The following is a 17,193-nucleotide window of genomic DNA, read 5'->3' on the forward strand; positions in this document are numbered from 1 at the left end:
CATGCCGAGGACTGAATCGTCCTCGGCTGTGTCCCAAGGCTATTTCGTACTTGTATTGCCGAGCCTGGGCTATAACCTTCCTCGGCTTGGGCCTTTGGACCCCAACGAATAAATGGGTCTGGCCCACGAATTATTGGGCCCCACACGAATCAATAAGAATTTGTTATCTTAACAATTTGTAACAATGTTGTAAAAAAATTTATGGTTATAGGATTACTCTTAAAAAAATAAATGATAATGTTAAGAGGGGAAAATGTTATTTTATGGAACAAAATTGCTAAAATTAGTTCCTATGTATATACTAATATTTAATAAATAAAAAAATTGGGGTGGCAAGTCAAATAATGGCTCTGTCTATGGCCAAAAACTTTATAGTACAACTGGTGACATTTCCAAGTGTTTTCATAGGAAACATGTAGGTTAAAATCTCCATCTTCCATCTTTCGAATCATAAAAGAAGATGATGACATTTATCACAACTATTCACATGAAATGTTCTCAGGGTTCAAATAGGGAGTTTTATGGTCAATGGCATCACCACCACAAATGTATAATAGCAGAGCTCCTGGCCCCATCGTGATGGCCTTTATAATCTATATGACTACTAAAGTTGAGAGTTAGAAACTTGCATGATGAAATAAAAGCCAAGGAGATTGTAAATCTTATTAGAAATCAGCATATATAAGGCTAATAAATCCATACATTCACTTCTTGATGAATGCAGATACCTTATTAACAATCTTTCAGCAGAGTTTTGTTGAACACATGCAGTTACAAGGAGACTAATAAATGAACATATGTTGCTCTTTGATTATCATTAAATGCCTCGAATATGTATCATTACTACAGTTTTCTTGAATGAAAGCCTCTTTCAACTTAAAAATATAGCCACATAACTTATACTTCACAAGCTACCGTATGATTGGTTAGTTTCTTGCTGTGATGTGATAACCTGCTCTCTGCCATTGGCATCATAGCAGAAATTTATTTGTCAAATCTGTTGGATAAGTCTTTTGTGTCAACTTGATTTTATGGACCACAGAGCAGGTATGCATGTGTTTGCATAATTATATATGGTTCGGACTCCACCAGACCTCTCCTCTCACCAATTATTTTGCATAACCTTACTTCACATCACCAGAGTCCAGACATGTGATTTTCAGGCTTTGTGATCTGCACTGAAGTTAGATATTTAAGCTTATAAAGTTAAAATACGAGGGAATCTTTATATTGGATTTACTTTTAGGTTTACATTGCAGCCTCAATCTCACTTTTGCTGAAAGTGGGGGTTTGGGAACTGTGGGGAAGATTTAACGTGTGCAACTTTTTTGTAATGGTTTTACATTTGTGGAATTTGATGCATCATAAACTTAAAGTACAGTTGTGTACATGTTCTTACAGCAGATCCAGCCATTCTAAAGCAATTTGGCTTTGCAAAGAAGTAAAGAAATGTTAGGTACACTATATATTTTTCATAATTGCTAATATAGCTTGTTGCGATTAGAGTAACACCACTCTTATATGGATTCACTATTGATACTACTTTTATTATGAATCAATCATAACAAGCTATACCAGTACTGATGAAAAATATTGTGATCTTAGGGTTATGGATCTAATTTACATAACAAGAGAGTCAATGGAAGAAAGGGAAATGGAGAATCTGTTGTTAATATGTAAACAACATTATTTTCCTTTACAGGTCTATATTGGGAATGTCCAACTAAGCTAGCATCACTTGTTAGCTCATCAATAATTGCCACCAGCTTTAAGGTCTTAGCTTCCTCTCTTCATCTTTTCTTCTTTTTAATTATTTTTTTTAAGCAAAAAAAAAAATTGGTGCAACGCTAGAACTTTTTAGGAGGTCACACGTTTTAATACAACTACCAATTAAACATGCTTAATTGTGGAGTTTTAGAGATCCAGGACCTGTTTGGTATGCTAGCTCAAACAATAGTTTTCAGTATTTAATTAAACATTGAAAACTGTGGGCCCTTAAAAGAAAACTATGTTTCGTAGGAGTTTTTTTATTTTATTTTATTTTTTTATTTTTTATTATTATTATCAAAAGTATTTGAGTTACAGTTCTCAATTTAGGGTGTTTAAAACATGTATTTTAAAAACTTATCATACCAATTTTTAGTTTTCAAGCAATGTCGTTGAGTGGTATTTTTGTAAATAAATTGGAACCAATTTCAATGCCTTAGTTTACAAAAGAAGAAGACGTGCCAAATCGCAACTACTTCAACATGACTACGATTTAATCATTCAACAAACCAATCTTTAATAATATTTGCTAGATTTGAACTTAGGGCAGTATCTTACTATTAGTTGACAGGAAATTGATATTTCTATTTGCATGACATACTTTGACATTTGATTTAATACCTACCTCAAAAAATGTCTATAACTAATAGCCTAAATGCCTAGTTAGTAGGAAATTTGCAGCAATCTTTGTGTTAGGTATAATGTACTTTTCTCGTTAATTCTTATAGTGCACTTGGATTGAAATTGGTTCCCCCGTGTGAAAATGTTTTTAATTTTTTGTCACATTAGTATAAAGAATTATAATAAAGTTTAAGTCCAGTGCATCAGATAATATTTTTATAGTTCTTTTGATTTTAGTGATAATATATATCATAATCAAAGCTATAAAAGAGACTACCAGAGCTTTTCCTTTTAACAAAGTACTTTTCAACGTGGTCGAAACCTGAACAGAAACGAAGCTTGGAGAAGCTAGGTTTAATTCTCTCAAGAACGTGAAACAGGTGAGAATGTTTAACTGGACTATTATCTTTTATAATCACATTTAACTGGACTACCAAATATTATTTTGTCCCCTGTCTCCTAAAGTCCCATCTCCATTATCTGTGCCTATTTTTAATTGGGTGATCAAATTTGAGGATCGACTGTTAGTGGCTTTTAGCCTAACTCTCATGCCACTTGCAATTAATTAAGAGATAAAATCTTTGACCCTCCTATTGAAATATTAGTTTAATTATATTAAAAATAAAGTTTAGGATTTTGTATGCCAGATTGCCACACTGATATGAAAGATTGTGCTAATGAAATCATTTGAGAGAGATTAAGAGTTATAAAGCATACTTTGTTTTAGCGTAAGAAACATAGACACGAGTATATATGACACAGTGAACATAAACAATTTTTAAAAAATTATTATATAAAACGGTTAGTACAATGCCAATATAACAAGGTACGACATGAATACAATACAAATACTACATTCTAAATGAAGTGTCCGTGTTTCCTTGGTTTTAATAAAAGTATACTAAGGTATTACTATATTTGTAATTCCTTTTTCTCTGAAACCTCTTCAAGCCTTTGAAAAGAAATTGCCTAAACTTACTTTGCCAAATTTGCACTCCTGCACTTCTAAACTCAAAAGTTAAAAAAAAAAAAAAAAAAAAAAAAGTCATTTCGTAGTGTTGGCAAGTAGTCTAGAACAATTAATTCTATATTTCTATTCAATCTAAGAAGCCTCTTGACAAGATGTACTGTAAAATCAGAGAAGGTTGTAAATAAAATGAGTTTCACCAAACATTATGCAACTTTATTAAGTTGACAGAAGACGTCAAAATTCAGTAACACATTTTTGGATTATAGGCCTTTTTTCACTGCAATTGCAGATTGGAGGAAAACTCACCATCTAGTAATGTTATACTATGCCACGATTGATAATGAAATGATCAACAGAGTAATTTTATGAGCTGATCAATAAGTGTCAATCAAATTCAATGGACTTCATAAGCTTTCAGCTCAGATAGTAACTTGTTGTGCAACGACGGAATATCTAATATCAATTTTTATGATTTGGGGTTAAGGAAACTCAAACCAAAACTGAATAGGAATTTGAGGCAATATTCAACACAACTCGATTGAAACATGTTTATCAATCTTAATTGGATTTCTTTTGATGTCCCATGGCGCTTTTAGGCTTTGCACAATATATATATATATATATATATATAGATGTTTATATATATATTTCCTTTTATACCATCTTGAGTGTTATTGAATTGCATAATGCAACCATTTTAAAACAGCCTAATTACCTTTTGGTCACACCATATGAGGTTGGTGAGATGAGGCTGCCCCCAACCTGTCAGCATATAGGCATGTCAAGAATCGAGACTGTGTGGTACACGACACCAATAAACGCATTATCATAAAATTAAAAAAGAAATTTACAAAATTATCTTGAAGCCTTAGTGATTACCTGCTTATTAAACAAACAAATAAAAACATCATTTGGTAATGGAGAAGACATAAGTGTGTGTTTGGATAAGTTTCCTTAGCTTACTAGCTTATTACTTCATTTATTTACTTGCAGTTTTTATTTTTATTTTTTTATTATAGATATATTATAGCTCAAGTGGCCCAAACCATTGTAGGCCGATGTATTTATAGAACAAGTATGTTAATGTTAGGTTAGTCTATGGTTAGCCTAGTATTAGTCAACCACTCTCTAGTAAATAAACTTTATATTGTGTTCATTGTAACATTGTAGCACAAGTACATAATATAATATGTAGTCGTTAATAACTTTTTTACCATGGATGTAGACCGTTAAGTTGAATCACGCAGGTAAACATTTGTGCATGCTCTCTCTTTCATGCTTCTGCTTATCATTCAATTATCATACACAATCACACAACAACTTATATATTTTTAAAGCCTGATTTTTTTTAGTGACAATTGTACTTCTGTCAACTTTTAATAAATAAGCAAATAATAACAAAAAGTTAATCCTACCTCACACTCTGCACACATAAACCTTAGAAATGGTAAATATTAAAACAACATTCAGCCCCTTTAAGCTGCTAATTTTCTTGGCATCTCTTGCAGGCAATAATGGAGCATAGAACAAGAGGAGGATGGAGGTTAAATCATAAATGCGTGAACGCAAAAGAACAAGACAGAGAAAATTAGCTTTTTTCCCTAACCTCCAAACCCAGCTGTGGTCCTTGTCGAGTGAAAATAGCTCTTAATGGTGTTAGGTCTCCTGTCATTTTAAGGCACAACAAGGAAAAACACTGGAGCAATAATTTCAAAACCGTGATGCCATCAAAAGCTATTTTGATCACTTTTCTTATCACAATTTTTGGCCATAGGTCAGTCCTAATCAAAGCTGAGAAATTTAAGGCAACCTTAGTCATTAAGCTTCTAGATCATGGTCCCTCATGTCAGTTTGTACACAAAGTTTCATACGGAAAACAGGGGCGGCGCCACCTTATATATATAGATAATAATTTAAAATTTTATATTTATCTACCTTTAAAAAAAATTTGGGAACACCCTGAATTTTTTTATGCCAATAAAATTAAATTTTGGTCCATAATTTGAGTAACTTAACAATATATTAGGGTATTTCAAGTAAAAAGAACCACATGCTTTTATATTCTTTTAAGCCTATATTACGACTTTATTTTTAGTTTTTGCTTTATCTGATGCACTGTCATTGTATGACTACTTTTCCTCAATTATATTATAATATATATTATACAACTAATTGGTCAAAATCACGTAAATTTAGCTTTTTTTATTGTACAACTACTTTTCTTTTTTCTTTTTCCGATAATTTTGATTAGAAAAAAAATAGTAGTTTTAGTTAATTAAATGAATAAACTTAAAAAGTTACTTAATTTTTATATAACATCAATTAATTCATTATCATATATATATAAATAAACTTTTTATTTTTATGATTATAATTAAACATGTGATTGTCCATTCTAAGGAAATTTAATTAAATTTACACGAAAAGTGTCACTAAATATTATGTTTTTACATTTTGCTATCATATTATTAGTAATAAATTTATTACATTTTTATTTATATAATTTAAAATTTTATTAATTATATTATTTATGATGTCACAGGTTCGACCATCAGTCGAATCTTGGTCCGATTAAAAAATCAGTAACCAGTCTCTTTTTCGGTTCTTTCACTGTATTGATTTATAAAACCATGAAAAAAAAAAAAAAAAAAAAAACTTGAACGAAAATCTGGAAAATAAAATAAAATCACTAACAAGGCCCAAATCAAATGCCAATAGAAAAGCCCAGTACAAGATCAATCTCATCTCAGACTAAGACTATCACTACTCCAACACCAACACAATTACATTTTTAATTCAACAAATATTTAAAAAAAAAAAAATCATCACTGCCTCAATGCCTCGCGGATTCACAAGTCATTAAACAATTTAAACTAAAAATAAATCAAACCTAAAGGCTAAAAGGAAATAGGAAACTCACTTACTCTCCCCAGCCATCGTCGTCCATCTCTATTCAGCAACACTAACAACAACTACAACTGAACTCCACGAGTTTTATGTTGTAAAATTTTATGTATTTGCGTTTTTTATTTATTTATTTATTTATTTTTATTGTTGTTGTTGTTGTTGTTTTTGCATGTTGTTGTTGTTGTTGTTGTCGTCGTCATCATAAATATATAAAATTTTCTTTTTATTAAATGGTGTAATTTATGCTTGTTAAGAAACATTCTAAAAAAAAATTCCTGAGACTGCAGTAAGATAAGAACCTTTCCTCCAAAATTGAAGTCATACCCATATAGCACTATCTGGATATTTCAGTCAAAACACGTTTGCCTTTGGATTAAATTTTGATGAAAATTTTATTTTCTTATTTGTTGAAAATTGACAAAGGACAGTTTCACCCAAAAATAAATAAATAAATCAGTGTGATATTAAAAAGATGTTCATAAACAAACATAACTACTAAGTTTTATTTCCAAAATTTTAGAGTTGGTAATGAATCATCCACAAATTTGTTAAGTTAACGATATGTATTCTTTTTTATCATTTTATTTTATTTAAAATCATAATTTTTATTATTTTCTTAGTTAATATGTCCAAAAAAAAAGTTATATTAAAAAAAATGAGTTAAAAAGTACACAAAAAAAATTACAAATTCACATTACAATTCTCAATATCTTATACAAAATGCAAAAGTAAAGCAAAAACCTTCTCACCCTTGTAGCGTTATGTACAAAATTGTATTAAAAAAAAACACTAAAAATAATTTTACTTTTATAAAATAAAAAATAAAAATTATGGGTCAAAGAGAGGGAACCCATATTTGCCAGACTTTAATATCACAATCCAAACTACCACTGTAGACCAGATAAGAAGTACCACAATCAGAAGAACCACTTTTACCACCATTATTATTACCATCAAGAGCCACTGCTAAGGACTTAACTGGGCGTCTATGTCCTTCCAACACACCCAAACAAGAATAGCTCTTCTCGATTCCTCTCCTCCAGATCCTAACAGTGTTATCAGCAGAGCCACTGCACACCAAATCTGACACCACAGCCAAGCACAATATAGCTTTGGTGTGACCTCTAAGAGCACCCACTAACACCATTTGACCAAAATTACTATCTATAGCTTCACTATCTTTCTCCCAGACAAGAATTGAACGATCACAAGCTCCTGTATATAACACAGACCCATCACTGGTTAGAGCCAATGCATTCACAGCTGACTTGTGCTTCTCTAATGTAGCCACTAGTGAATGTGAATGATCTTTGTAATTGTCTCCAGCTTGCTTTTTCTTCCACACCTTGATTTTCTTATCAGCTGAACCAGTGTAAACAAAACCATCTTTGGACAATACTAAAGCATTGATTGCATCATCGTGTGCATTCCCAACAGACTCTAAGCACTTAAAATCATTGGTTCGCCAAATCTTGAACGACCTATCCCACGAAGCTGAGTATAAAAAAGACCCATCTTTGGATATAGCAAGTGCTGAAATGGCATCAACATGATGTACCCACGTACACTTCTTGTGTCTACGTACTTTTACGTAGTTCTTGGCAGAGAAAAACCTTGAAAAACGATCATTCAACGTTGGAAGAGTGGCTATGCACTTGTACTTTTGGTTTGGGGTATTGTAATCATTGTTGTTGTTATTGATCTTCCACACACGGATTTTGTTGTCTTGATGAGCACTGAATAGCTTATCTTGCTCCAAATCTACTACAAGGGACTTAACCGCACCGTTGCTTAGAGCAACAACGTTGTCCATTGAATTATTGCTTTCGAGGCCAAAAGGGTCTCGGCTAAATTGGCTTATTTCGCTGTTGGAAGTTCCACTGTAGAGGAATTTGCCAGCGAGAGTTAGAGAGGACACGTAGGAGGAGTGGCCTTTGATAGTGGCTATGCAGAGGTGTTGGGCTGTGTTTGGATTAGGTAATGATTGGTCATGTTGTTGGTGAGATGGTGAGGTGAGAGAAGGAACAGAGGGAAGACTTGGTTGGGAAGAAAGTGTAGAAGAGCTTAATGAATCTGATTGAGATTGTGACTCTGAGTCTGTGTGGCAAGGCAATGGACATGGAAGAAGCCCCATGTTTTTTTCGTGTGTGTTCTTTTTTCACACCACTCAAGAGGAAGAGAAAGAGAAATAGTTGAAGAGACAAAGGGTTGGTTGGCTTTTATAGAATGGATCTGCCTGCGAGTAAAGAAAGCATCAAGTTGAGGGGAGGTGGATAATACTATTTTTGTAGGAGCCAGTTTTAGCTATCATGGGGGATACTTTTTTCTGTATTTTTGGAGGCGGTAATAGCATAGGTGAGGTGTTACTTGATAGAAAAAAGAAGGTGACCTTTTTGTCTGGAAAATATTAGCTAATAGTAGATATTTTTAGAACATTTTATTTGTAATGTTAATTGTAAAATTAAAGTTAATGGCTAATATTCAGAATTTGTAAATAACACTATCCTTTTTTTTATGTATGAAAATCTTGTACACATGATTTATCATTAGCTCACTAACTTTATAACTACATTATTGCTATCACATTTATCAAATAAAAAAGATTATTTATTTGTGAGTGTGATAGAATATAATATATAACTATCTCATATCTCATGCATCTGACATATGTTTATTCTTTCTCACAAATTTGTGAGAGCACATACCTTTTTTTTAAAGCGAGGAAAGCCAAATATATAATTTTTTTTTCATGAGATTCACATGTCTGTAAAAGAGATGAGAAATATATCCGACAAATAAAATACGTTATCGGTGGCATGTCTAGCACATAGAACCTTTTTTTTTTTTTTTCTTCATTATTTTCTTTTGTTCTTGTTTATTTATGGGCTTTATAAAGTGATACATTTTTTTCCCTCTTATATGCTATCCAATTTCTTATGAAGATTGAAGTATCTCCAAACCACATTGTATTTTTTATACATAAAGAAGATTATTATTTAATTGTGAGAGTATCATAATGGAAAAAAACCAATTAAGGTAGCTTTTTTCTACTTCTTGATTAGAAATTCTGTGTCTCTCTCAAGTCTCATTTAGAATTGGAGTAATATGTCTCCCTCAAGTCTAGTTAATACTTCTTAATTAAAAAAAAAAAAAAAGTCTCAGCTAATATTATTTTTGCATTTCTTATGAAGGTTGAACTTCATTTTATATATATATATATATATATATATATATATGAACTTCATTCTTGATTCTACTTAGAATGAGAAAAGCAATTAAAAAAAAATTTGAAAAAGGAAGGAAAAGAAAAGGAAAAACAGATGGCGGTGCTAAAGCAGGCTTGCAAGTTGCAAATAGCAACAATTCAGGAAAAAATAAAAAATGAAAGTTGCAAATTGCAACCCCACACGCCGTCAAACTTGAACCGCTCACTATTCAACTAGGGGCTTTTATGCTTTTCACTTTTCAGCACAACTGATGGGAAATGTCGACTCGTTTTGCGGGTTCAGACTTCAAACCTCTTGTCCAAACTTGAGATAAAACCAGCACAAAATGTGCTGTACTCAACTATGGAATTTCTTGACATGTACTCTTGGTTTACTTTTTGTTTGTAAGTTGTAACTACTTCTTTTTCTTATTAAAAATTAAAAAAAAAAAAAAATAATAATAATCTAGTCGACCTCACACCTTGTGTCAGTAATGAGTAATATCATGTGAACTACTGGAACTTTGATGGGGCTAAATCAATACAAGAACTTCTATCAATACCATTAAACCACATCTGATCATGTCTGGTAACAGCTTTTGGATGAGATGGGAAATTGGTTGGTTCTTGGTAAGAGCATTTCACATCAAATGAGTCTAAACTTTGGGTGAATAATTAGTAGAATTACCTGTAGTGCAATTTCTGCTGCAGTTTACCAACAAAACCAGCAATGGTTTTAGTTTTACTGCATACTATTGCTTTTTGTCTGGTAACAGCTTTTGAGTGAGGGGAAATTGGCTGGCTATTGGTAAGAGCATTTCACATCAAATGGGTGGGTGAATTAGTAGAATTACCTATAGTGTAATTTCCCCTGCAATTCACCAATAAAACCAACTTACTATTGCTCCGCTCTTGCTCTCACTGTCCCACATACATGCTGGTTTGGAGGGACTGCCCACCAATGGGTTCCACCACAGGAGAATTAGCAATGGTGAATGGTTGAATATAATTAGTCCATGTTTATGTATGCTAAACAGCCTATATTGCTGACCAGACCACCACCCTTAAATGGATGCATTGTTTTCTTTTTTGATGGCCGGTTTTGTGAATGATTGATAGAACCAGATGAGTTTTAACACTTAAATTATTTTATTGACTTATTAAAGGTTGGATGATCTGGTCAAGATGGGTCCCGTCCAATATTGAAGGTTTTCTCCTGTTAGGGTCATATAATTCTGTGTCGAAAATCAAAATGTTGTCAATTGTAATTGTTTTCTTGACTCTATGTTGTAAGTCTTGTGTGTCTTAGACTCTTATGGCCTGTTTGGATGGAGGGGGAGTAGAGAAGAGTAAAGTAGTGTTGGCTAAAAATAAGTTAATTTTGTACTAAATCTACTCTACTTTACTCTACTCCCCCTCTCTTTCCCTCAATCCAAATGAACCATTAGTGATGTATGTGGAAATCAAGATTCAAGACAAAGAATCAAGAAATTGCTCAAGGTAATTGTTGCTACTATTAGCTCGACTGCAATTAAGCTTGACACCATGACTAATCAAGTCGCTGGATTACTGAAATCTTAATTCAGGTTCATGATCGACAAACAAATCTCTCTCTCTCTCTCTCTCTCTCACCAACTAAATAACTAAAGATGTGAAGATTGGTGATCAGTTGAAAGTGTTGCAACAATCTACAGACATGTTGTTGCTATTATGAGAGCTTCAAGTTTATAATTGAAGTCACGAATTAGGATGTTCTATTGAAGAGAACCATTGTCAAAGAGTTCAACTGGGTTGAAGTTTCGTGAGGTCACAAAAATAAGTTCTACTAGAGATAAAAATTTAGAATTAGGGTTAATTCTATTAAACTTTGATTCTATTAGTAGATTCTTCCATTAATGGTAAGTGTTAAACCCTGAAATGATTATTTCCTTCATAACCATATTGTTGACTCAACTTTTTTTTGCACTTTATTACCGAAAATTGGTTATGTGACATGTTTAATTGAATTTGAATCCAAGAGTATAATTGACTAATAATTTAAATTGACTTACATTTGGTTAAAGTCGATCAATCAGGGTCTAGACAATTGTTGATAGCCATTTCGGAAGCCCAAGTGGAAGGGAGAGGCCCAGCAACACGGACAGAAAAGAGTTGGCAAACGAATAGAAAACCTATTAAGCCCAAGTGGCAGAAATAATGGATCACAGGCCCATGAGATGAACAAATGGGCCTTGAGGAGATAAATGGGCTTAAAGGAGCCCGGAAAGAGAGAAAAAGCAAACCATGGGTATGATGTGGAAAAGTGAGAATAGGCCACGGCAGGCCCAAAGTAATGAAAGCAAAGAAAGTAAGAGGTTGATGGCAAGCCCATGAACCCCAAGGATGAGGGATAATGTAATTGGGCCAGGGAAACCCAAAGAATTCAGTAAAAGCCCATGGAAATACAAAATTAAGAAAAGGGTCGAGTAAGCCCAAGAGAAGCAAATGGGCCCGGGACACCCAAGGGAAAACAAATGGGACACAAGAGCCCGCCAGTGATATAACAAAAGAACCAATGACTGTGTTGGGCCATTAGGAAAAGAATAAACGGCAGACCCATAGAGGCCCAGCCAGATTAAGGCAAAATAATTTCGCAGCAGGAATGATAGAGTGGTATGGCAGGAGATGGTAGTAGAAAAAATGATGGGCTAAAGAAAAGCAAAGCCCACCGTCAAGCAAGGTAAGTTTAGATGGAATCCTTAGCTAGTAGATCATTGCAATGGCTACCTTAGGTTTTGCCACAAGCAGGAAGAGTATTCAAAAGGTTTTAACACTAGGAAGATTATCCAATCAGCAACGCTGGCTTGGGTCTAGTTTTAAGATACAATCATACAATGCTCAACCGTATGCCAAGTGCTCACAGTATGGATTTAAATATTTTTATTTATTTTTAATACACCGATAGTCGGGAGTAGGAAAATTTAAACCATGAATTTTCGGTTGAAAACCTATTAAAAATACGAGAATTGAAAGATTTTTAAAGGTCTTAAAATATGATATTCTCTTTTCAAAAAGACACGTCTAGAAATATTAAACTGAGCTCTTCATTATCCATTTGGTGAATTAGGCCATAATTGGAGCACAGTTAGATTTTCCTAATTTCTTTGCAAATTTATGGGCCATGAGTGAATGAGCGTAATGGCTGAGTCCTCTCCAATTAATAATCCAATAGCGAATATACTCTCACTCTCCCATTGTTAGCAATCTAGCCCATATATGCGGCCTTTAACGCGTAGGCTCCAACCCTTAATCAAGGCCTTCTTCACTAATTACCCCTTTTCTCTCCTATTTTTACTTCTTTTTTTGCTCCCCGTCAGCAGTTTTCACCCCCAAAAATACACACCCTAAATTTAATGTTCACTATGAAATGAAATGATTTGATTCTCAAAAAAAAAAAAAAAATGATTTCAATTGATAAATATAAGGGGTTAAAGTGATAACACAGAACTAATAACATCTTTAATAGTTCTCCAAGTATATAGTTTAAACCCCGCATTCCACTTGTTTCATTATCTATCTATCAATATATATATATATATATATATGATAAATATAAATATTAAATACAATACAATACCTAAGTTCTTCCCTTTTGCTATAAAAAAAAGTTTTACCCTTTTACCAAAACTCGGGTATAAAATTTTAAAGCAAGCAATCACTCTAACAATAGTAATACTTATACAACAATTTTACAACCTTTTTTATTTTAACATTTGAAATGATAGATTGTAATTAGTGTAACATTACTTTTCATATGACTATAAGTGATATAATTTTTCTTGTATACCGGTTAAAATAAATCTTACGTGTGGAAAAAAATTGTGTATCTTTAGTGATGCTCAATAATTTAGATTGCAAAATGAGTGAGCTTGAAATCAAAGTAATCATAAGGTCATAACATGTGGAGAAAGTCTACAGCCGACCAAGAATTGAATTCATTTTTGCAGCTATCGTTTGAATGCGATGATAGAAACAAAAAGCCTTCACATCACATCTGTATATAAACAAATACATAAATTAAAATTTTTTTTTTTTCTTTCTGAATAATAATGTATGGTATTAAAACCGAAAAAGGATTACATGTGAATTCAAGAACAAAAGTTTCCAAAAATTGGACTTAGGAAAGGATATTCACATCCAAACCAATAAACCAGCCCGCTGCTGCATTAGCCTCCGCCGCAATAACCCAAGCAAAAAAACACTAGACTATAAATGGAGAATGAAAGTTTGACAATATCTTTGATGACTCCTAACTTTCAAGTTTCAATATATTATTTCATGTTTATTATGTATGTATAAGTTTATACCAACATAGACAATAAAATGAAATGATAACAAGCCAAAGTCATTATTTAATCATTTTAACGGTGCTTGATAGGAAGTAAACAAAAAAAACAAGTAAGTTCTTTTAGTACTACAAATAAACTCGCAATTTTTGTGATTGATTGTCTGTCACTTTTACATGAATCCATCATTTTTTATTCACTAATCACAATTAATCACACAAAAAATTATAGCAAAAGTTGTGTATTTTTTAATCGGTACTAGATTTTTTGAAAACAAATATTTATTATATCTTGGACAGTGTATATAATAAGGAACACAAACATCATTAACAAAATAGAAAAGCTTTGGAGCTTAAAATTTTCAAAAAGTTGAACATGATTTAACTCAACCAAACGGAAAAGTCCAAAATAATAATAATTATTGACAGAACCTCCCCATGACCAATATATTTCACATATTGACATATAACCACCCAAAAAAAAAAGGGGGGGTTAACCTCTCATACAGACATAGTACCTGCATGTTGTTAGAAAGAAATGTGCAAAACGTTGTGGTGTAGTCTGTTTTTGTTTTTAGGTGAATCATTGTAGTGTAGTACGTATTTACTTCAAGTACCATGCAAATCACACTTTTAGATAGCTTCAAATATTTAAACTCAAATTATGCTCCCAAATTCAACTAAAATTTAAGTTAAAAGATGAAAAATAAAATGTATTATATACCAATCATGTATACAAATCACTGTACATCCATATACTCAGACAAATAAAAATCATTTAGATAAATTCTATAAGCATACCTTGAAATTTGGGCTAATATCAATCAGATTTAAATTAATTAGTTTTGTAAAGCCTTGAACCTGATTATCATTCGTCCAAACCTTAAAATATGTTTGTGAAATTTACTTTTTTTTTTTTTTTTTTTTTTTTGAGAAGCATAAATAAAATAAAATAAAAATAAAAAAAATACTAAAAAAAGAGTAAAAATCCAAACCCAACGGCCAAAAAGGCTCGAATGCTCAACAGAGAGCTCGAAATCAATGCGCCACCACCATCACTAGTTTCACGACCAGATGACGGCGTAGATGAACCATTGTTACCCGCCGGGTTCGCTCCGTACAAGTACTGAATCCCCATAATATCATCGCTTTGAAGCTCGACCTTCCTAGTCCTCGTCGTGATCGCAGGGTACATGATCGACTCCTCCACCGACGAATGTCCGAGCCCAAGCAAATGCCCAATCTCGTGCACAGCCACCGACTCCAGATCGATCGCCGCCAGCGACGTGGACTTGTTGACGTCGTCGTCGACGACCCACGACTCGGCGGCGTCCAAATGGAACCGCCCGCTCGGCGGCGAAAACGCGTGGGCCAGCGTTCCCAAGATCCCATCAAACGGCTCTCCGTCGCCGTGTTCGCCGTTGAAGAACCCGATCGTGATGTCCGCCGAGTTCGGCGAGGTTGACAGCTCGAACGTTAGCGGCGTCACCTTGGACCAACGGTCGAACGCGCGTGCGAACACGCCCCTGATCTCGTCGGTGATGTTTTCTTCTGGATTGAACGCGTAGGTTAGGTCGTAGTGGCCTTCGGGCCAACGAGGTTCGCCGGGAAAAAACGCGTAGCGAGCGACGATGCTGAGGAAGGACGAGGTGGCGTTCGATTTTCCGGAGTTCATGGCCGAGGTACCGTTGACGATGTCGGCGACGCCGCACCTGGGTTTTATAATCTGCTGTACGGTGTGGTTGTCGAGACTTCCGGTGACGTTAAGGTTGAAGTTTTTCTGGTACGTTTCGACGGCTGACTTGAGTGCATCGTCGAAATCGTCGGTGAAGTTCGACGTGCCGTTGATGTAACCGAAGTAATGTAAGTAACTCTTGAGCCTGTTCAAGCCGTCGACTCTTTGACCAAAGTGGTGACCGGAGAGGTTGTGGAACGATTCCCAATTGCTTCCTGTTGCGTTTAGCCATGGCGGAATTGAAGATACGTTGGTAAAGAAGTGAGCTGAAATTGGATTTGGAATATACAAAAGCGAAAGAGAAAGCAGCAATGCTGAGTGGATCAATCTCATGGTTATTTTATTTATAGGACAAAGAGATTGATGAGAGAAAATGAGAGTAGAATTTCGGGTTTATAAAGAGACAGAGATAGAAGATTGTTGTTGTTGTTGTTGTTGCTGGGGCGTTGAAATGTTCATGCACCACGTCAGAGATAGATGATTGGTCAATGTATCTAATTTACTAGTTTTTGATTCGTGCTCTGCATGATTTTTTTTTTTTTTAAATAAGAACGTAAATATATAAAATTTTATTTTTGTGGTTATGTTATGGACAAAAATCACATTTTTATTTTTAATGTAACTTTTTTTTTTTTTTAGCATCAACATATAATTGAAAAGCAAACACATGGAAAATTAAGATTATTTTTGTAGAGTTTATTAAACAAATAAATAGAGGGAAATCAAGAAATAGAAACTATGAAAAGCACCTTTACTTTGCAAAAATTCAAAGAAAAAGAGATATCAACAAAAATACATTCTAATATATTAATACAAAATTAACATCAACAAAAACGAAGCAAATGTGGGTTTTTTTTTTTTCTATGGCTTATCAGTAGCCAAACATTTGAAATTAAGGCTGCGTTTGTTTTGACTTCAAACCACTTCCGGAAATGGTTTTTCGTAAAAATGTGTGTTTGGTAAGCACAGGAAAATAGGGTCAACGAAAATTAATTTCAGCTTTGACCGAAAATTCCCCTCTCAAGCCGGAAATCAATTTCAGTTGCTATTTTACCTTCAAATGGATTCCGGAAAACACAGACAAAGAGAGAGAGAGAGAGGGAGAGAGCACACCCCTCTGGCCAGAGAGATCGCACCCAGAGAGAGACCGAACCCAGAGCCCAGAGCCCTTCGACTTCGCACCCATCAACTTCACCGTTCGACTTCGACTTCGAATCGCACCCTTCGACTTCGAATTGCACTCAGATCGCACCCTTCAACTTTGCCGGCGAACCCAGAGCCCTTCGACTTCAAATCACACCCAAATCGCACCCTTCGACTTCGCCGGCGAACCCAGAGCCCAGATCAGGCATTCGACTTCGTCGAGATCACACCCCAGGATCGCACCGAGATGGCACCGATCGCATTGAGATCGCAATTGAGAAATGGTTGGGTTTTGATGAATTTGACCGGATTTGATGAATTTTTTTTGGTTGGGTTTTGTTTCTGTGTTTATCTATTCAGAAATGGTATTATATATTTGTTTGGAAGCTGAGAAAATGTGAGAAAATGTGAGGAACAAGAAGAAAATGTGTTTTCTATATTATTTTCAGCAACACAACCAAACACTAGAAAATATTTTCCAAAGCATTTTTTGGAATGCAACCAAACACTTGAAAATATTT

At 34.0% G+C, this 17,193-nt stretch overlaps 2 protein-coding genes across 2 annotated transcripts; both read right to left on the reverse strand.

Moving 5' to 3' along the window:
• Positions 1–6,933: 6,933 nt before the first annotated feature.
• On the reverse strand, positions 6,934–8,581 carry LOC126718613 (protein JINGUBANG). The gene has a single exon (XM_050420914.1). The coding sequence runs from the start codon at positions 8,397–8,399 to the stop codon at positions 7,101–7,103; it is 1,299 nt and encodes a 432-aa protein (XP_050276871.1). The 5' UTR covers positions 8,400–8,581; the 3' UTR covers positions 6,934–7,100.
• Positions 8,582–14,521: 5,940 nt separating this feature from the next.
• Positions 14,522–15,918, reverse strand: LOC126719864 (metalloendoproteinase 2-MMP-like). Its single transcript, XM_050422373.1, has 2 exons — positions 14,790–15,918; positions 14,522–14,537 (listed from the first exon to the last, which is right to left on the reverse strand). Exons 1-2 carry the CDS (start codon positions 15,860–15,862, stop codon positions 14,522–14,524), a joined length of 1,089 nt encoding a protein of 362 aa, XP_050278330.1. The 5' UTR covers positions 15,863–15,918.
• Between the last annotated feature and the right edge of the window lie 1,275 nt (positions 15,919–17,193).

This window comes from Quercus robur, chromosome 3, assembly GCF_932294415.1.
Source record: "Quercus robur chromosome 3, dhQueRobu3.1, whole genome shotgun sequence".
Classification (NCBI taxonomy): Eukaryota; Viridiplantae; Streptophyta; class Magnoliopsida; order Fagales; family Fagaceae; genus Quercus; species Quercus robur.